At 37.2% G+C, this 23,265-nt stretch overlaps 1 protein-coding gene across 1 annotated transcript in view; it reads right to left on the bottom strand.

Moving 5' to 3' along the window:
- Positions 1-23,265, bottom strand: part of LOC112043999 (large neutral amino acids transporter small subunit 1) — a 48,271-nt gene that overhangs the window by 23,373 nt on the left and 1,633 nt on the right. The window contains exon 2 of the mRNA XM_024079714.2: positions 6,544-6,784. Within this exon, the coding sequence (XP_023935482.1) occupies positions 6,544-6,784 (241 nt within the window). The remainder of the gene's footprint in view (positions 1-6,543; positions 6,785-23,265) is intronic.

Consider the following 23,265-nt stretch of genomic DNA (forward strand, 5'->3'; position numbering starts at 1 on the left):
TGAATACTAATTCATGCTGTAAGGATTATTTTTGTGTAACGGTTGCCGCGCTCGACGCGACTTGCGGTGGGAGGAATAAACAAAGAAGTGCAGCCTTAATGAGTAGGGTAGGGTAGGGGTAGGGTAGGGGTAGGGTAGGGGTAGGTCAGTGGTAGGGTAGGGGTAGGGTAGAGGTAGGTTAGGGTAGGGGTAGGGTAGAGGTAGGTTTGGGTAGGGGTAGTTGAAAGTTTACAACGACTTTCACGCGGACGAAGTCGCGGGCGTCCGCTAGTATTTAATAAAATCTTTGTAAATAATGTTTAGTGTAGAATAGAACTTAATGATTAGGTCATTTACATCATTTTAATGTACTTTTTGCACAATCACAGAAGCACAATCATGGAAATGACAGTCATTAGCACATCAAGGGGAAAGGTGAAAATATTATTATATTAATAACTAGCGGACGCCCGCGACTTCGTCCGCCCTTAGACCTCTTTAATCCAGCCCTTACAGTAGTATCGCTGTAAAAATGAAGTAATTTCTCCCGTTTTCCCAACATTTTCCTTCATTGCTCTGCTCTTATTGATCGTAGCGTGATGAAAAGTATACTATAACCTGCCCAGGAGTATGAAGAATAATTGTACCAAGTTTTATTAAAATCCGTCGAGTAGTTTTTGTTTATATAACGAACATACAGACAGACAAAAATTTAAATGATTGCAATTTTGGCATCAGTATCGATCACCAGTTATTTTGAAAATAAATTTAACGTACAGAATTGACCTCTGTGCCTCTGTACAGATTTATTTATAGATTAATAATTTTGTTTTTAGTCAGTACTCAAACAAAATGTGCAGAGTGTTTTCCTAGCGCGTTATGTAATGTTTATAACTTAATAGGGCATCCCCTATTGACGAGTCTTCATTATCAGCATCATTAACATATTCGGCTATAATTTATTTCAGTGTTAGATAGCCCATTTATCGAGGAAGGCTATTGGCTATATATTATCCCCGTATTCCTACGGGAACGGTAACCACGCGGGTGAAACCGCGCGGCGTCAGCTAGTAATTGATACGGCTGATATGGCGGTAGCTACGACATATCAGCCGTATCAATCAATAGTTTGTATGTTTGATTGAGCGCGCTAATCTCAGGAACTACTGCTCCGATTTGAAAAATTCTTTAAGTGTTAGATAGCTCATTAATCGAGGAAGGCTATAGGTACCATTTTATCCCCGTATTCCTACGGGAACGGGAACCACGCGGGTGAAACCGCGCGGCGTCTACTAGTAAAATAAAAATAGTATTATTACAATAGATGGCCTTTCATTATACGATACAGTCTAGCCAAAGACAGTAAGACTAAACCACACCCACGACTTTGTGGTCATCTCAAATTTCACTTGCGCAATATGATGAAATACAATCTTTCTGTTACGTTATTAGGATTATAAGAACACTTCTCTGATCTGTCCTGTCTCGTTTTTTTTTTAATTCAATGGCAAGTTAAAGCTTGACTGCGATCTTACTTGAAGTTAAGTGACAATGCAGTCTTAAGATTTTAGCAGGCTTAGCATATGTTTTCTGTGGATTAGGTAGGTACTTTATATTCCTGTAGTCCTGAACTGGGCTACTTACTTAATATCTTATATTCCTGTAGTCCTGAATTGGGCTACTTACTTAACAAAATTGAGTTTTACTTTCTTCCTACAAATTCTCTGTAGCAATCTAGGCCATAACACGAAACAACATAACACGAAACAAGAGTAAAACCAGTAGAGAGTAGAGTAGTCAATAAAAGAAAAATTGACCAATAGCAGTAAATACGGAAATATCGCTCTCTTTCATTGCGTGAAAGAGCTGATTGGGACAACTTCGCCGCTATTGAATACAATAGAATGGAATAGAAAAAAATCATTTGTTAGCGCAACGCATAACTAGGGTTGCCAGCATTTCTTGAGAAAAAAATAATATTTTTCAGATTTAACTCTATATTTTATAAAATAAACAAAAATAATATATTGACTATTTTAGTTAAAAAACTGTATTTATTTGCATTTTTTTTTGCCAAAAACAATAGAGTCTTTAATTTTTAAATTATTGAAAACCAAAGCTACCTACCTTTTTTGTAATTTCTCCGTTTAAAGGCCAAAAAAAGGTAAAGAACGCTGTCTATTGTTCATAAAGTATATAAAATGAAAGATTTGTTTGTTAGATTTCATTGATGAAAATATTATATTTTTATGTACCTACTATATATTTCTTCAACAGTATGTAGTACACAGACCCGATTATACTATATTATAGTACGGTTGGCAACCCTTCGCATAACTGATAGAATTATTTAATGCTAATGCTATTGGTCGACAAAAATGTATTTTTCTGTTTACAAGATATTTTGCTGACCATGCTAGGCTCAATTCAAGTTAACTTATTTCTGGAAATAAGTGTATTTTGAAATTGATTATAGAATAAGGGCATCTCTCAGATTGATGTAATTTAGAATCTTATGTAGGTATATCAGGCTGATTTCAATTTCACTTCGCTCGCTTCGGTTCCCTAGAGTCTTCATTATGAAGGAATTATGAAGAGCTTGTTACGAAAAATTGCTTATTTGCGAGTTGGATGAAATTTATTACTGCATTTTAATAATGAAAAAGCTCGAAAATGTCTTCATTCGCGAGGGACTATTATCGACAAATTTGAGGTACTAAATTAATTATTAAAAAAAAATCATTTTATTCAAAAATGTCCTTTAGAGTATGGAAAATATACAAAAATACATTGAATTAATATGTACTTACGTAGTACATAGTAATTAATATGTACTTACGTAGTACATAGTAAAAAAGTAGTTGCCGCCGACCACAAGTATCGTCCACCGGCCACAAGTGGCTGTCGCGCGCTTCAGTTGCCTTTGTGGCCGCTTCTTGCTTCTTGTAGCAGTGTTTGTGGCGACACTAAAGCTGTCTTACAGTTTCTACGCCTCATGAGAACGGTGCCTAACACTCAATCAAATGTCAGTGCTCGTCAAATCAATGTCTACTTGACCTTTGCTCGTGCAGTTTCGACTTTCGGCGCACCTCAAGGATTTCTCCTTTCCTAAATACGTAGCGTGTTTAAACGTGCGTATGTTTTCGTTATTTTTTTTTTCATTTACATACATTTACACACACACTTGTATTCCCGTAGAGATGGGCTCTGAGAAGACCAAGTCCTTCAACTTGCTACGATCATTGCATTATCTCATCAGCTTCCAATTTTATCAATAAGTACCTCGGTTTTACCAGTTTTTTCGGATTTAATTGAAAATTTGTTTTCTTGAAAAATATAGTCCAGGATTTTGTCCAGGAACGTTCATTTTGTGACATCCTTTGTGAGAGGCTTTCAACATTTTCGTCCCTTGTCTTATAAATCCCTATTAATTCATCTACGTACCCAAACCATCTAAGCATACCTTTTAAATTTTAGTCACTGCATCTTCTTTAACAGAAAAGTCCAAAATTTCACAGATCGAGGTGGTTATGTATAAAACCAACTACGCCCCTTGAACTAGACCGCATTACAGTATAGTACATAATAGTACAGGAAATCAGGAAATATGAGTAAATTACATGACTCGAGATTTTTTCATGCAGGATTTTTTTTAATCGAACGCCCCTGGGGCAAGTAGCAGAATTTTAATTTTTTTAGGCATTCTTTACCCACTATGTCTTTGTGTATTCGTACTATGCACATATGTGTATAGTACGAATGATGTATTTCGGCAGCAGTATACAACTTGATAATTTAACGCCTTTCTGAGAAGAAAGTTTACAAACTCTAAAATATTTTCTACATTTGGCAGTATGGAACCAACTAAAATAGGCTCCTTGAACTAGACCGCATTACCTAAACACCGCACAGTGAAAAAGAGCGTGTCTGGACAATGTCTGTGACACAATCGGTCATTAATCGTAGACGCGTTTCGTCAGCGAGCTCTTTCATTCGGTAACGCAATTGTTTCGACTGATGTGGAGCAAGTAGCAGAAATTTAATTTTTTTAGACCAATTAGGCATTCTTTACCCAATATGTCTGTGTGTATTCGTACTATGTAGTGTATAGTACGAATGATGTTTTTTGGCAGCAGTATACAACTTGAAAATTTAACGCCTTTCTGAGAAGAAAGTTTACAAAGTTATAGAATCTAAAATATTTTCTACATTTGGCAGTATGGAACCAACTAAAATAAGCTCCTTGAACTAGACCGTATTACTTAAACTACCGCGCAGGGGAAACTAGTGTGACTAGACTGATGACCCAATCGCTCATTAATCGTAGACGCGTTTCGTCAGCGAGCTCGGTTTCGGTAACGCAATTGTCTCGACTAATGTAGGGCAAATAGTAGATTTTTATTTTTTCTATACAACTACTTGATTCTTTTGGAGAACTTTCAATCCTGTTGAATTTGTCAAAAATTCGCGCAAATAATAGGAGGGTGTGAATTTTATTATTCGCGCGAATTCATCCAAAGCTTTTAAAACTTTTAAATAACTAGACATAGTTTCGCATTTATTAGTATAAATGGTAGAAAAGAGATTAAAGTAATATTAGCAATTGTAATTTTTTTTATGAACTTTATATGGATAGTTTTACAAATTTCAAGTCATTCAACTTATTTATAGTATTGTTTGTATTTATTAAAAGACATTTACGGAACTAAATTAAAAAAACAAAAACATAGGTAATCCTCTCCTTAATATTCGTCTTTTAATTACGCTTAGATTATTAAAATTTGGTTTACTGTTTAACCATTAAGCTGTAGTTTTAATGGTCCATACCTTAAAAAACATCTTAAATTGTTGTTTATTTTTGTCCTACAATAATTAAAAATACAAAAAAAAATTGTGTTTCTTTATTTTTTTGAGCTTGACGACAATATTCTAAATTTAACGAAAAATCAAAATTAAAAAAACTACATTACATGTGCAAAAATGACAAGCGTATCAAAATGTTATCTGGAAAACAGGTAAAGATGCAAATTCATTTTCAGAAAGTGTGTTGAAAGTGTGTTTCCTCGCAAATGTGTTATAAAACGTCGTATGACATTACGCTGACGCTTTGATTATGTGTTGGCAGTTATTTTTGTATGTAAAATTTAAATCTAATTAGATCTGTACACCCGTAAATAATGCTCTTAGATTAGATAATTGTATTTCGAGCGAATTTTATGTAAATCTTTGGAGAAAATAAACATCTTAAACCAGAAATAAAGAGAAAATTGATGAGAATTACGTAAAATAAGCAATAGATTCCAAAAACATGCAGTATTAATGTTATCTCCTAATTAAAAGCTCTTCAAAGGGATTAAGAAATGCTCAACCTTGAGAGTGACACTGCAAAGTGATTGCCACCAGCGACCCTGACCCACGTTGGACATTAATATTTATATGCCAATGATAACTAATCACTTGCAGATCTCTGATTGTAAATAGAAAGATGTAGATTTTTCTCTATGGCTACTAATTATACGCAATAGATACTTTAATAACGAGTAAACAATACGATAATTGACTCATATCAAATTTAATATCATCATTCAATCAATCAATGTACCTATCTATTTAGTTTTAATTTTGTTCTTAATTAATAATAGTTTACATTATTAAAATGTCGTTGGTTTACATAGGATGTTGAACTGTGAACGTGGCGGCATCTGAACTGGGTCGTAACTGAAAATCAGTGCTGCATACTTTTTTTTGGATAGGAAGTATGTAGCAAAATGCTGAGTTAGGGCCTTTTTCTAGGTAATGCTACATATTGCAGGGCGTTCTTCTTTTTTTTATCTAGCTATAAGCTATATATTTAGAATTTATTATTGTAATGTGTGGCACTGCCTAAAAATAAAGATATTTCTTTCTTTCATTATTAACCCATATTCGGCTCACTGCTTAAATGATATAAACGCACAAATAACACAAATATTTGTAATTTTGTTTGAACGCCCATACAAATCTAACGATCATTATGATCAACGACGTCATAAAATCGTGCAATTTTGTACGGAGCGTTTTTCAGGGATCCGTGGCAGTGCTACATTAAAATCCCTGTAACTCCGAAAATAATGATCGCAGATACCATTACAAAATTGCTTTACTATTCCTACCTCGTATATCATCATCATCATCATCATCATCATATCAGCCGATACACGTCCACTGCAGGACATAGGCCTTTTGTAGGGACTTCCAAACATCACGATACTGAGCCGCCTGCATCCAGCGAATCCCTGCGACTCGCTTGATGTCGTCAGTCCACCTGGTGGGGGGTCGACCCCAACGTCCATCAGCTCTTCGAACTATGTGCCCCGCCCATTGCCACTTCAGCTTCGCAACTCGTTGAGCTATGTCGGTGACTTTGGTTCTTATGCGGATCTCCTCATTTCTGATTCGATCACGCAAAGATACTCCTAACATAGCTCGTTCCATCGCCCGCTGTGTGACTCTGAGCCTTCTTATGAGGCCCATAGTTAGCTACTCGTATATATAATAAAAAAAACTCTTTTATATTCGACTTACCATACTAAAAACTCCTGAAGCCACCCACACGATGAGACTGGCATTCACCGACCCCGTGTACATCAGCACACCAGTGGGAGACACAAAAATGCCACTGCCGATAATCGAACCCACGATCACTGTGATGCCGTTCAGCAGGGACATCTTGGCCTCCAAAGCACCCCCTGACTTGACATCTTCTTGATCGGATTTAAGGTTCTCTGTGTCGCAGTCTTCTTCGGTTGATTTGCTTTGGGGCGCCCTGAAACAATGTTTTAAATTATTATTAATTAATTTTGTGAGCGTCAAAAATTATCATCATCATCATCATCATTTTCAACCCATATTCGTCTCACTGCTGAGCTCGAGTCTCTCTTAGAATGCTGGCCCAATGCGGATTGGCAGACTTCACACACGCAGAGAATTAAGAAATTTCTCAGGTATGCAGGTTTCCTCAGGATGTTTATCCTTCACCGTTTTGAGACAAGTGATATTTATATTCCTAAAATGCATATAAATGAAAAGTTAGAGGTGCATGGCATGTCCTCGACCGGATTCGAACCCACACCCTCTGGAATCGGAGGCAGAGGTCATATCCACTGGGCTATAACTCTTAGCGTCGTAAACACTTGGTCATATCTAAATGACTACGTATTTGCGGCGCTTGCCTTTGAGACTTTAGGCGTATGGTGATCTGATAGCAAACAATTTTTCAGTTATATATGTATATATGGATTGGCAGACTTCACACATGTAGAGAATTAAGAAAATTCTTAGGTATGCAGGTTTCTTCACGATCCCTTCACCGTTTCAGACACTGTGATATTTAAATTCTTATAATGCATATAAATGAAAAATTGGAGGCCCCGGATCGGAATCGAACCTACGCCCTCCAGAATCGGAGGCAGAGGTCATATCCACTGCGCTATCACGACTCAAATCGTAATCAACATTAATCCATCGAGATCACAAGATAAGAATATAAAATAGGAGCATCAAATTGTCGCCTTGAATATAAAGCAGTTGAGAAAAAGTAAATCCTCAAAATTGGAGCAATGAAGATCTATGTCAATCAACGTAACTGTGATGACAGATACAGCAATCATTGCAAATTTATTAGAGCCTGCCATAGCCAGAATTACCTCATTTTAGGTAATCGTACTTACCATGAGAGCCTTGATAGCCCAGTGGATAAGACCATTGCCTCCGATTCCGGAGGGTGTGGGTTCGAATCCGGGCCGGGGCATGCATCTCCAACTTTTCAGTTGTGTGCATTTTAAGAAATTAAATATCACGTGTAATTTTCTTAATTCTCCGCGAGTGTGAAGTCTGCCAATCTACATTCGGCCAGCGTGGTGGACTATTGGCCTTACCCCTCTCATTCTGAGAGGAGACTCGAGCTCAGCAGTGAGCCGAACATGAGTTGATATCAATCGATCGATTGACTTACCATAGTAAGTACGGCAACCAATAATGGAGTTTGAACTGTAGTGGTTTTATAAATTAACCTCCCACCTGCCAGACCTGGACCAATTAAGAAAACCTCAACCAGCTCAGCTGCGGATCGAACCCAGGCACTACGTCTTGTAAATGCACCGTGCATACCACTGCGACACGGAGGCCGTAAAAGAATGAAGTATGTCTGGATGTCGCTGGCTCACGGTTTACAAGATTAGGTACAAAGTATTCAGTTCTCTTTTTATTGCAAAGAACGTGGTAAAAATGTAGACGTACTGTTACGATACAGTTAGCGTAGTTGTATAAAGCTGCGTTTTCACGGGATTTTGGAACAATTATTGTATAGCTATCAAAGATTTTCCACTACTAGATAGGTGTCTACAAAATCGCCGCAAAATGTGTTCTACACTTAGATATTCCACTGCGCATATATGCACATACATTATATATTTATGTATTTATAGTTTTTACACTATAGTGCTCGCCATGGATCTTTATGTTTGTGAAGTTAGCTACGGAATGAGTAAGGCTCAGTCCAGAGAGGACGAATTTGCCGCGATTCTCTCGCGCGTATTACGCGTGACCGTTGCGTCCACAAGGTGCGTACTAACGCGAGCATTTGGGGTGGAATTCAGTACGAAACATGGAGTTGAACGTGCACTCGCTCTAGAGCAATAATACACTGTAATCTTTGCTCTAGAGTTCGCAACAAGGCGTCCCTAGTATCTCGACTCGCGCGCACTACCCGCGAATCTAGCGCGTGTCGATAGTCTGGCGTAGTGCACGCGTATTTTGAATTCGCGCGATCCTTGTGGACGCAATGTATTGATGTCTAGTACTTCGACATGCGTATGAATTCGCGCGATACGATTCGCGACGAATTCGCCCCTTCTGGAAAAGGACGAAGTATGGATGCGCAGTCGCGTCTAGCCGGCTATTGATTCATTGCGCAGTCATTTGTTGCTAACTTCACAAAAACAATATCTCGTGGCGGGCACTGTACTTGTTTTTTTTTTTTTAAGATAAAAATTACGTACTATACCTGTTTTTCCAAACGCCAAATATAGCCAAGAATAAACCAATTTCAAAAACTTTATTACTAAGACAATCAAGAAAATAAAGACAAGATAGAATTGCCAGACAAATTGACTTTGATTTGATCATATAATAAACTGACAGTTTTGAATATTGCATGGAGTATTAGCACTCGGTGATAGTGTAGCTTCCCAATTATTGAAAGAATTTTGAAATCGATCAGTAGTTTCGGAGCCTATTCAATGCAAACAAACAATTAAAACTTTCTTTTTTGTTATATTAGTAGGTACAGATGACTGCTACTGTCTTGGATAGACCAATTTCAATGGTCCATATAAACACACCTTTACGTAATAAGACAATTGTGTTGGCAAAATGGAATTACCTCACACAATTTGCCTTGCATATTTTTTGGTTATTTATTATTAAGTTTATTTTTCAGTTTAATGTCATTGTAGGTATTAGTTTAGATTATAAGGTCGTGTTGGCTGTGTTCGTGGCGTTACCCAATGTGCGGTTCCAACTGAAAATCAGCGCTACGTGTCCAAATTCAAATGGTCACGTAGCATTATGCTGAGCTGGGGTCATTTTCTGGGTTATGCTACACATCGCAGGGTATTGTCCTGGATGTCCTGGTGTACTGGAGATATTGTGATGTGTGGCATAATTTCGAAATAAACGCATTTTTCTTTCTTTTCTTTCTTCCTTGTTTAAGACCGTCTAATAACTGGCAGTTTTGAAAGTTCTCACTATCGCATAGATCGATGGAGCAACTTTTGTGTTTACAGGTAAGTGTGACATTATAAATGACTGATACTGTCTTGGATAGATCAATTTCAATGGTCCGTATAAACACACCTTTATGTATTAAGACAATTGTGTCGGCAAAATGAAATTACCTCACACAATTGCCTTGCATGACGTTGATTTGGTTGTCTAATAACTGACAGTTTCAAAATGGCCGTCCTGTCCCATTGTTCGTTTTTGAAAGAGATTTTAAAGCTGTCAATTTAGTTCAGTTTAAGTTTTGTGTTAACAAAATTACCATCATTGTTGTAACTGAGAACAAGGTAACCCACCTAATCCTTATCTGATTGAGTGTTATTAATGAATCGTCGTCATCAACCCATATTCGGCTCACTGCTGAGCTCGAGTCTCCTCTCAGAATGAGAGGGGTTAGGCCAATAGTCCACCACGCTGGCCCAATGCGGATTGGCAGACTTCACACACGCAGAGAATTAAGGTAATTCTCTGGTATGCAGGTTTCCTCACGATGTTTTCCTTCACCGATTGAGACACGTGATATTTAATTTCTTAAAATGCACACAACTGAAAAGTTGGAGGTGCATGCCCCAGACCGGATTCGAACCCACACCCTCCGGAATCGAGGCAGAGGTCATATCCACTGGGCTATCACGGCTCACACTGGGCTATCACGGCTCACGGCTATAAATCAATACCAATTGTTTATTCAGTAAATATTCTATGTGATAAATCTCATATATGATTTTTGCAAAAATACCAAACTAAAGTTGCAGTGACGATAAAACACAAAGTTTCAAACGAACAAGCGATTTTTATTTTTACTAAGAAGTTTTTTTTAATTTAAATTTGGTTTTTCTCTTCACTCTGTGAAAAAATATTTCTCTCTTCATTGTGAATTTTCTCTATCACCGGTTCGAAAAGCAGATTTTACTGAGCAAAGCCGACAAGAAACTCAACAAGCATTATTTAAAAAAATACCAAAAGTTTGAAATTTAAACAGAGAATAATTTTACAGGATGGTACAAAATGTGCACTATAATTTATTTAACAACTTGAGAACCTCCTCCTTTTGAAGTCGGCTAATTAAAAAAGGCAACATATTTTTGTATAGAAATAATATAATTTGAAAGCTGAAAGTAAAAGTAGTAAATGAAATCAACATAAAAACTGCGACACCGTTTTTCACTGTCTGTTAAAAGTCGGAATAGTCTGAAGACAATACTCATTTCGTAGAACTAAAAGTAGGTACGTATCGTCCGAATTTCTAGTGAAATTGCTGGCTAAAGTTGATAAGACAGTAGTCAAAATTCAAGTTTTTAACGTTTAAACGTTGTGTTGCTTGATCGCGATTAAAAAACAGAGGTTGATGGTAGAAAAGTAAAAATTTTAAGGTATACGTATTTTTAATGCTAAATCATAATAAAATAAGAAAAATATTGTCAAAAAAATAAAAACAAAAATAATGGGCCCCCGTATGATTTAAAGGTATGATAAATAGAAAATGGCCCATTCTCGGATCTACCGGATATGCACACAAAAGTCCATAAAAATCGGTCTAAAAGAAATTTCAATTTACTAATTGTCAAATTACTTATTGTATGATTTCTTTTTCAAAAGAGCAATTTTTGAGTTTCTTAACGGCTCTTATCAGCAAAATCTGCCTTCCAAACCGGTGGTAGAGTTTTTACAAATAGTCAAACTTTGAACGTTTCAAAAGTGCTTTTTGAAATAAAAATTTGTAAACTTAACCTTTTTGAAATAAATGAATTTTGAATATTGAACTCAAAATCTATTTAAATCTATTACAAATGTATTTTTATATTTGTATAATAGGCAAATTAATTTGACAGCCTCCGTGGCGCTGAGGTATGCGCGGTGGATTTACAAAACGGAGATCCTGGGTTCGATCCCCGGCTGGGCAGATTGAGCTTTTCTTAATTGGTCTAGGTCTGGCTGGTGAGAGGCTTCGGCCGTGGCTAGCCACCCTACCGGCAAAGACGTACCGCCAAACGTTTTAGCGTTCCGGTACGATGCCGTGTAGAAACCGAAAGGGGTATGGATTTTCATCCTCCTCCTAACAAGTTAGCCCGCTTGCATCTTAGCCTGCAACGTCACTTACCATCAGGTGAGATTGTAGTCAAGGGCTAACTAGTAAAGAATAAAAAAAATATACATATATATTTAATAAAAAAAAATCCCGTAAGCATCTTTAGAATACCAAACTTAATAACTACCGCTCAAATAGTTCTTGAGATACACCTATAGGTAAATCAAAATTTTTACCCACTTCTAAAGGAAAAAATCTTTTTTTTCGCTAGTTTTTACCAGCAAACAAAATCCTTAAATACGTGTATATATAACAAGAAGAATTTGAAAACTATATAAATTATTAATAAACTATATTAAATATTACTTCAACTATATTAAATATTACAAAAACTATCCAAGTCTTGTGCTTAAATGTATTCTAAATTCTATGAGCTGTGATAGCTCAGTGGATATGACCTCTGCCTCCGATTCCGGAGGGTGTGGGTTCGAATCCGGTCCGGGGCATGCACCTCCAACTTTTCAGTTGTGTGCATTTTAAGAAATTAAATATCACGTGTCTCAATCGGTGAAAGAAAACATCGCGAGGAAACCTGCATACCAGAGAATTATCTTAATTGTCTGCGTGGGTGAAGTCTGCCAATCCGCATTGAGCCAGCGTGGTGGACTATTGGCCTAACACCTCTTATTCTGAGAGGAGACTCGAGCTCAGCAGTGAGCCGAATATGGGTTGATGACGACGAAATTCTATGATATAATTTGGCACCCACTTAGATATCATTTCTTTTGTAGGCAAATTCGATAACGACACATATGTGATTTAGAATTTGACCAACATTTTCACATATGTTTAGATAGGATTATTATTAGCAAAACAATAATTATCTATCTGTTGTTAGTGTAGTTAGTGGAGACTAAAGTGTGACGCGGTATCAGTACCACAGCCCACAGGTCAACTGATAAGTGATAAGGACGCAGATTCTGAACCCCAGTTCATTTACACACTATTTATTTATTGGCACTTTGTTTCATTTCGACTACATTACAATACTTCCGAGGCTAATTCACTATCTTTGACGTATGCTGGTTACCATCGCACCGCAAGGCATCGGGTGGGTTTTCATCCCTATGTTGTAGATGTCCCTAGGACCCGTACAAAACGCTTTGCGTCTTCTTTTCTCATACGCACGGCTAAAGTTTGGAATACCCTTGCCAAGTCTGTGTTTCCTGAATATTATAACTTGGGTATCTTCAAAACAAGAGTGAATAGGCACCTTCTAGGCAAGCGTGTCCTATCTTAGACTGTATATCTGCATTAAAAAAAAACTCTGGTGGACCACTCAGTAGGTAATAAATTCAAGATGGCAATCGCACTCAGGACCTTTCTATCGAAAATCACAACAACCAACTACCCCAGAGTCATAAAAAATAAACTAAATAATAACGTCTTGAAAAATAAACTTATAACATCAAATTATGATGATGATGAAACTAAAGTAATAAAATTATTAGCTTAATTTATATAAAAACCGTGCCGTGATAGCCCAGTGGATATGACCTCTGCCTCCGATTTCGAAGGGTGTGGGTTCGAATCCGACCCGGGGCATGCACCTCCAACTTTTCAGTTGTGTGCATTTTAAGAAATTAAATAACACGTGTCTCAAACGTTGAAGGAAAACATCGTGGGGAAACCTGCATACCAGAGAATTTTCTAAACTCTTTGTGTGTGTGAAGTCTGAAAATCCGCATTGGGCCAGCGTGGTGGACTGTTGGCCTAACCCCTCTCGTTCTGAGAGGAGACTCGAGCTCAGCAGTGAGCCGTAAATGGGTTGATGACGACGATATAAAAACAAATTCAACAAATCTTTCGACGTAAGATAAGCCTTGTAAATATTTAAATGGCGCCTTGTTTTATTATTTTTAAACATAATATAACCTGGGCAATGGCCCATTTGTAAACTATTTACGAAATACACGTGACAGATAACGTTATTGGTCTCTGTTTATGAATTTAATAAACAAAAATCGAATAATCAAGACGCACGGAAGTGCGTCAGCCAAATGGAGAGAACGGCTGACGCGTCGAGGTATCTTTACAAGCATTTGAGGACAGTTTTTCTACTTAACGTAAAAACGTAAAAAAAAGAAAAAAAAACATACAAACAGCCGAACGTCGAACCTCCTCCTCTTTGGAAGTCTTTAAAAATTTACCTACCTGTACCTACTAATATTATAATAGAAAGAGCTAAAGTTTGTGGTGTAGTAGGGACTAATCTCTGGATCTACTACTACTACTACTACTACTTTACCATTCGAAAGCCACGTTATTTGTGAGTGTCATAGGCTACATATTTTTATATATCTACACTAATATTATAATTAGAGGTAACGGTCATGTTTGTGGTTTTTTAGGGGAAATCTCTGGATCTACTGAACTGATTTTTTTTTTTTTTACCTACGTTATTTGTGAGTATCAAAGGCTATATTTTATCCCATATTCTGGGAAAGAGAACTAAGCGTTATCAGTTGTACAAAAAAATATCTATTTTATTTAACTCTAAAGAGAGGAGTAAAAAAGCATCAGTAATAAGTTCATCAATAAATCCATTATTCTACGATAGAATTAAAAATCTGTAGGTTTAAAATTTAATAATAAAAAAATTAGACCTTTATTGTTTAAAGTTTGCGAATAATTCAACCATTTTTGTTTCACTTCTCCTAAAGACCCCGCTCTACAATTTAGTAACTATTATTTAAATAAAAAAAGCGTGGCTGTCCTTGTGAGACCCCAATTTTAACGTCCCTGCAAACACTATATAAAAATGTTTAATTTAAATGAAACATAGTCACCGAGTTTCAGCTTCATATTATAAATCTGTACCTATCGTATTATAAATCTGTACCTAATTGCCCCATAATTGCCACAAAATATTATCAGATTAGTTTTTATTACCACAAAAAGCTTTAAGTCGTTTAGTCTTAAATCTTAAATCAGGTCGCTTACACTTTACATCAGTGTCTACCAAATTTTTTAAGATAACAAAAATACAGTAATTTAGATAAAAAATTGGAAATTGTGTCACTGTTATCAATAATAGCTCTTTAATTCAGTATTATGTACTGTTTTAGAGATAAGCTTTATAGCGAATATTTGTGGCAGCATCCAATCTATGGTAATAGTATTTACCGGAACCCTGGTGAGCTGTTTACGGAAATTCTAGTTTCTGAATCCGACTTTGGGAATCGCTGTTCTACATAAATATTGTTTAACAAGGGGCTGAGTGGACGTCCTTGCGTGACCCCCTTTCTTTAGTGCATTGAACGTACAATAGTCCTATTTGAAGCTTCCTTTGATTCCATTCAGTCGAGTGGGAACACGATATTTTAACTGCTCTCAAGACTTATTATTCTGAACCAATGGTAAACCGGTAAACGGATACAGGTCACGAGGTCCTGGGTTCGACTCTTGGGTACAGCTAGGACACAGAACATAAAGCGTTTAAGCTGCGCCGTGGACTAGTATAAATTTAATAAAAAACTTTGTTAGTAAATGTGGGTTAAATTATGGTTTCTAAATAAGGGTCATCACACATCAACTTCGAAAAGGATCGTAACCGTATCGCCTCGGCGTAAACCAGGTGTCTATTCGGCTACAGTTAGGCCGACTGCAGGTTGACAGCGAGGCGAACTATACACGGGAGGAAAAAGAGAGGCAAGCGTAAGGAAAAGCCGAGATCGGATACTGAGAGACGTAAGCGCAGCTCAAACCAATTACCATAGGACCTCGCTTGACGTTACCCCTCTGTCAAAAGTATATGATCACGATCTAACGTGTCTGTAATCTAACATACAAACTGCGAATAGAATAAATGTTTCGTTGTGTTAAAATTAGTTAACGTCGTAAGTAGGTGTTAAATATTTTCGATGTGTGTTAACGTCGTCCCTCTCAAAAAACGACAGACAATTTTGTTGGTGACTTTGAATGCGATACAAGTACAAAGGTAATTGGTCTGAGAAGCGCCTATCCCGAGAAGAGGCGATTACAGTAGTTGCAAAAAGGAGTTTCAGTCACAGAATACTTGGTGGTTCAATTTGACACAATGCCTTTCTGAGTTGATATGTGTGCTGTGACCTTTAGTACCCGCTAGTTGTCAAAATATATCGAACGACAATATTCGCTCCCTATAATGCTAGCCACAAACGGTCAATTATTCTCACGTTTCTGAAAAGCAAACGGCAGTACGCGGCATACTATACAAGTCATGTACGCAAAACTACACGTTATCAACCCATATTCGGCTCACTGCTGAGCTTGAGTCTCCTCTCTGAATGAGAGAGGTTAGGCCAATGGTCCACCACGCTGGCCCAATGCGGATTGGCAGACTTCACACACGCAGAGAATTAAGAAAGTCCTCTGCTATGCAGGTTTCCTCACAATGTTTTTCCTTAACCGTTTGAGACACGTGATATTTAATTCTTATAATGCACACAACTGAAAAGTTGGAGGTGCATGCCCCAGACCCGATTCGAACCCACACCCTCCGGAATCGGAAGCGGAGGTCATATCTACTGAGCTATCACGGCTCAACACACGATCAATTATAGTCGTGGGTGCTACAGAAACGTGATAATAATTGACCGTTTGTGGCTAGCATAACACGTGCGCATTCAACTGACACCTGGCTACCAAACACATCCATACAAACACAGTACAAACATCCATTGAGCCAGGTGTCAAGTTATCCGTACGAGCTCTACTTCCTAGTGATCTCTTCCCAGCAAATGACAAGGCAACATTAAGTTTAGGGGAGATGTTTTCATTATTTTCTCAAAATAAGCAACAGAATACATTGATTTAAACTCAAAGTATCTTAACATGGAAGTTTATTTCCTTTTATTTAATTAATTATTCAAGTTCACGCATTCAATTAATTTAAATTTATACGACAATATAATAATTATTTCTTACAACTTAAGTCAGGGGCGCGAATGTAGGGCGACTATTGGCAATTTAAATTAAATAAATCTTCACTGCTTTGTTAATTAATTTTCCTGTATCAGATAGATAAGATAAACAGATGCTTAGTCTATTACTTACTATCGACACGCCCTGGCTTTACACGCTATATTTATTGCGTTGATATTAAGTGACGGCCTCCGTGGCGCAGTGGTAATCGCAGTGGTCCTGGGTTCGATCCCCGGCTGGGCCGATTGCGGTTTTCTTAATTGGTCCATGTCTGCCTGGTGGGATGCTTCGGCTGTGGCTAGTTACCACCCTACCGGCAAAGACGTACCGCCAAGCGATTTAGCGATCCGGTACGATGCCGTGTAGGAACCAAAAGGAGTGTGGATTTTCATCCTTCTCCTAACAAGTTAGCCCGCTTCCATCTTAGACTGCATCATCACTTACTATCAGGTGAGATTGTAGTCAAGGGTTAACTTGTAAAGAATAAAAAAAAGTAGTGTAAGGATAGAAAATATGTATATTGGTTGGAGGTGATATTTTCTATGTGCGAAAACAACTCGTTCCCCTCAAAAAACGATAGATTTAGATGCAAGTTGTATAAATTTAGGTGCATGCCCCAGACTGGATTCGAACCCACACCCTCCGCTATCGGAGGCAGAGGTCATATCCACTGGGCTATCACGGCTGCAAATATTGGACACACAACACTGATGTTCGACTGATTGACCTTGAACCAAGTAGCCACATAGCGACTTAGAACTAAATTAAAAGCAAAACCAAACAGAAGGCCTAGTGGCAGTTTGATACTGTTACTATCGCGTTAACGTAAACGCGAATTTCTAATAAATTGAAACAGCACCATCTAGTGGCACTACTGCACAACTGTTTCAATTCCATATAAATTAGCGTTTACGTCAACGCGATAGTAACAGTATGAAAATACTGAACCGAGTGCCTAGTGGGAGTTTTCAATAATTCATTCTGTTACTATCGCGTTAACGTTTACGCAAATTTATATGGAATTGAAACAGTTGTGCCACTAGATGGCGCTGGTTCAATTCCTTAGAAATTCGCGTTTACGTTACGTGACGGTAACAGTATCAAACTGCCACTAGGCCCTCAGTAGTGCCACTTGCGTTTACGTTAACGCGATAGTATCAGTGTTAAACTGCCACTAGGATAGGTGAACCCACTAGGCAAATGTTTTGTGACTTGTGTGCAAAAGAAAGCAAAGCTGATGTATAAATGAATGTTTGTCGAATTATCACTATGGAAGCCGAGGCTAGGGATAAAGGCGAATGACGCAATCAATGACGTATTCTTGCCTCATCCCCTCCCCCTCCCAACATGATGACATAACGACCAGAATTGAGGGAGATGTAAAAACTGTTTTTCGAACGTTGGATTTGGTATTATCGTATTTGGTAAATAGGGGTTGAATTTTTTAAAGATTCGGAATGAGAAATATTAACGTCATCGTTATCAACCCATATTCGGCTCACTGCTGAGCTCGAGTCTCCTCTCAGAATGAGAGGGGCTAGGCCAATAGTCCACCACGCTGGCCCAATACGGATTGGCAGACTTCACACACGCAGAGAATTAAGAAAATTCTCTGGTATGCAGGTTTCCTCACGATGTTTTCCTTCACCGTTTGAGACACGTGATATTTAATTTCTTAAAATGCACACAACTGTAAAGTTGGAGGTACATGCCCCGGACCGGATTCGAACCAACACCCTCCGGAATCGGAGGCGATGGTCATATCCACTGGGCTATCACCCATCTTATAATATTATGTATTATGAGTATTATATATGGTTTTCTGTGAAGTAACATTTTAAATAATAAATCATACCGATTTTTTTTTGAAGTCTGCTTTTACGTGTTTAATAACCTTCCTTATATGAATACCGAGTATTCATAATTGTTTAACTTTTATTACTTGCTGGCGGGTTTTTTGATCGAGTACTTAAAACGATCAAGTCAATGCACGAAACTAACCAGTTTTTATATTTCAAAGAATATTAAGCCATGTCTTTAAAACAACCATTAATAATTCTCATTTCCTCTTCCATTGACCCAGAGTTCTTACTGTGACTTATATACAACTACGAAGATAAAATATCGCCTGTGGTACTCGCTAATAATGTAGCTTTCCATTGGCGAAAGAATTTTTATAGTCGGTCGTTAAAGTCACATTTTCATCTTTAGTACGTACTAGCAGACTCCGCGTGGTTCCTGTTCACAGTTCGTTTCGTGTAGCATGGTGCGGGTGACAGTTCGTTTCACTCTTGAAAGTCAAGTGCCTCAGTGCCGCGTTTCACGATAATTGTGCGTAATATGAACGCCATACAGGCGACTGTCACCGTACCCATGCTATCTGAAAAACACTTTAGAGACAACATTGTATTAACTTTTATAATTTGTAATATGACAAAAAATAGGTTGTTAATTATGACTAAATTAGTAAACAGGCTTAGAGTTTGGCTAATGAAAGTAGAGACTGTAATCGCCTGCCAAATTAAAAAAAAAAATTGAATAACTGAATTTAATACATGAAGTATAGATAGTAATGTACTCACAAACAAAAAAATAATTGAAACAAATAAATTATGAAAACGCATGTTTTTTTCATTCGTTTAAATGATTTTTTTAATTTGGCGGGCGATTTCAGTGTCTACTTTCATTAGCCAAACTCCATGTATTGGGCTATTAAAGGCTGTACAGACTTCTTTAGTTTTTTAGTCCAGGATTTTTGGCCGGTGAATCCAAAAATTGTTCGTACTCGACTAAAATACTAAAGTAGTCCGAACTAGGCATTAAAGATGAGATTCCAGTTCCTCAATGTCTATGGTTCGGTTAAAAAGAACAGATATTTAATCACTTTAAATCTCGTCTGTCAAAAAAGATACAACATAAACCCGCCTGCCTTTAGGCCTGCGTTTCAAAGAATCACCTTTCCGGTTAGTGCGAGGTGATTACTTACATTTTACTCGTTTTAAATTCCCTTCGTAATTACAATTTACAATCTTACGCATGCATGAGGAAAATATATAAATATTCATCAAATATTTATTATTAAACTTTTATTCATCTTGTACTGCTATTATTGGACTAATAGCCTGCAGTAGCCACACATTCCTCATGGAATCTAATGAGGGCTGAACTCAGACCAACTATTGTATAGGACCTGCCTCGCTAGTCGTTACTTTTCTGTCAAAGTATATGATCAACGATCTAATGCGATTATAAAAATTGTCTCTATAGTATCGATGTTAAATAGTTGTAATCGTGTTTGTCGGTTAAAGAGCTCCGTAAAATTATCCTTTTTGTGTAATTGAATTGTGTAAAAAACGGGTAAAAACTTCTAGTTTAGTATAAGATATATACAAAATCTAAGCTCGTTTTCCTCAGAAAATGACAGACAATTTTGTTCTGGACTATGAGTGCGATACAGGTCCTTCTATAATTGGTCTGAGGGGCTGAAATAACCTACCCTAACCACACAGCAATTCACTTGTTTCTAAAATAATCTTGATAATTCTACTTTAATAATAAAATCATGAATTTATTAAAAAAAGTTTGCTACAACGTTTTACGACATTTTTAATTCATGTTTAACTAGCGGACGCCCGCGACTTCGTCCGCGTGAAACTCGATGTAAACTTTCAACTACCACTACCCAACTCTACCCCTACCCTACCCCTACCCTATCCTACCCTACCCCTACCTTTTCCCGAATTTGCTTTGCTATAATCCTCACGGAGCCGAGAACTTTTCAACGAATGCAAAACCGTGGAAATCGGTTCGTGCGTTCTGGAGTTATAGCGTCAGGAAGGAAAACCCGACTTTTATTTTATTTTTTTTATATAAAAAGTATCCAATGTCTTCGAGTCTTCTCCTGGCTCTAAACTACCTCCCTGCCAATTTTCAGCTAAATCGGTTCAGCCGTTCTTGAGTTATAAGTGAAGTAACTAACACGACTTTCTTTTATATATATATATATATATATATATATAGATTTGTCCACATCGGGGACGAGCAAAGATCGTTGACCATACTATTGAGCCTGAGTTTTACGTGGTTTTACGTCATTTTTTAGACTTATGATTGGTTTGTTTGTTCGTTTAAATGCTGCAGAAATGACAAAAAACAATACTTTGTGGTGAGTTAGGGTAGAGTAAATCAAAAACTAAAGAGATTTTAGGGATTTGCCTCGTCTATTGGGCCCCCTAACTTATTTAAGATAAATAATTTGGCTGAATAACTGGACCCCCCGCTAAGGCACTCTACAGCACTAAGCGAGACGAAAGTGCGACCACGTGGTTATCGATTTTCCCGCGTGCGTTTGACGATGTACGTACGGCTTACGAAATATCTCCCAAGTTTTCCCACACGATCAACCTTTATAACTATTATATCGAAGTTCTTGGTTAGAATGTACGAAAGAAATATTGTTTTTTGCAATTCCCGTGAAAACTATGCATTTTCCGGGATAAAAGTGGTCTTTAAATTCTGCTTTAAGGTCCAATTTATCTGTATAGGTACCAAATTTCATCAAATTAGGTTCAGTGTAGTTCAAGGTAACAGACAGACAGACAGACTTACTTTCGCATTTCTAATATTTGTATGTACAACGATTTTATATCATGAGATATCATGTTACGTGGCTACAAAATCACCGCAAAAAGTGATCCGAATTGAGTGCACACACACGCATAATTTTATGTTTACTTACATTATATATTTATGTAATACATAATGTAAGTAAACACAAAATAATTAATTCATCCTTTTGATATTAATTATTTTATTAATTTAATAAATTATTTAGTTATTTTGAAACTTTCTGAACACACAACTCTACGTTGTAGACAATATTTAGATATTATTTGTTTTTGATTTATTAAGACAATTAGTCACTTTCATTCGCCGCAGTTTCGGCACGTTAGTGACATATATATTAATACAAAATCTTTGAGTATGAAAGTAAGTCTGGATTATGAGGTTTTGATATCAAATTCAAGCATAAAGCATTAGGATTGAATCGGATAGCGAGACGAAAGTGCGACCACGTGGTTATCGATTTTCCCGCGTGAAAATTGCCGGTGTACGGCCTCCCTTGACCCCAATACCACTGAGACAACCCCTAGGTTTTCCCATCTGATAAACCGTTGCTTGTGATAAGCCTCTATGACCGCTAACTACCATATTTCTTGGCTATATTATAGATAAATTAATATTATAAAAAAATATTAATAAAAAAGTCTTTTACTTTTGTTGAAAATAATATATGTTTTTGATAACCAAGAAGCCAAAATGATTGCTTTTAATTATTTTATTATTGGGAGAAATTCTATAAAATAATTCAAAACCTGACGTGATAGCCCAGTGGTTATAACCTCTGCCTCCGATTCCGTATTTACTGAAACAGAAACAACGCGGGTGAAACCGTCGTATATAAACTAGCGGACGCCCGCGACTTCTTCCGCCCTTGGACCTCCTTAATCCGGCCCTATCGCAAAATCCGTTCTTAGCGGACGTCTACTACCTATATGAAGTACCTCCCTGCAAAATTTCAACTATGGACGTCAAGCGGTTATCGAGATTTTGTGATGAATGCCATTTCGCATTTAAGATTTCAAAGAAGTCCGCACATTTTATGATCGATGCGATTGAGAGTGCATTTTTGTAATGTCTTTCTCGGAAGACGAAACCTGTAGCGAGGTTGTGAAGTATGTAAAAAGTAGTTGTCGAAACCTGCCTTGAGTTTGGTTCAAGTTTAACGGACTGCCGAATGATGCAATATTTTATTGCATTTGCATTTTATGGTTCTGTCTGCCTAACTGGTCCAGTTTTTGAAGTTCAAATTCAAATTAATTCACTTGAATTAAACTCTTTAATTAATTGACGGTTGTTTATTTTTTAATTGTTTTTTTTATTGACAAAGAACTTAAGCTAACTATCCTAAAAATATATAAATCATGTCCACGTGGAATGGTGGCAAGAATACTGGCTGCATTTCCGCGCTGGACAGCCAGGCTGATCCTTTGCGCAAAAAATGAATTTTTACCCCCTAGAATTATCCAGTGCCCACCCTAGGATACTGGGCTGCCAATTTGAAATTCTATGGACGCCGAAATACTAATAATTTTACACAAAATATCAGTTACAACTTATAATAAAGAAAAGCCTAAATAAGATAAAGATATTGAAAAATAAAGATCTTTTCTGATACCTACCATAGATACAAAGAAGAAATAATAATCCTAGATACGCCAATGGTCGAGGCAACTAGTTGCGGTGAAATGATTCAGAGAAATATTTTTTCAATTGCGGCGTGTTGCCAATGATGACCTATGGTTCCGAGACTTGGTCGTTAACTATGGGCTCTTGGTCGTTAACTCTTATAAATTCACACAGCGGGGAATGGAACGAGCTATGCTCGGAGTATCTCTGTGTGATCGAATCAG

Source organism: Bicyclus anynana, chromosome 24, assembly GCF_947172395.1.
Source record: "Bicyclus anynana chromosome 24, ilBicAnyn1.1, whole genome shotgun sequence".
NCBI lineage: Eukaryota > Metazoa > Arthropoda > Insecta > Lepidoptera > Nymphalidae > Bicyclus > Bicyclus anynana.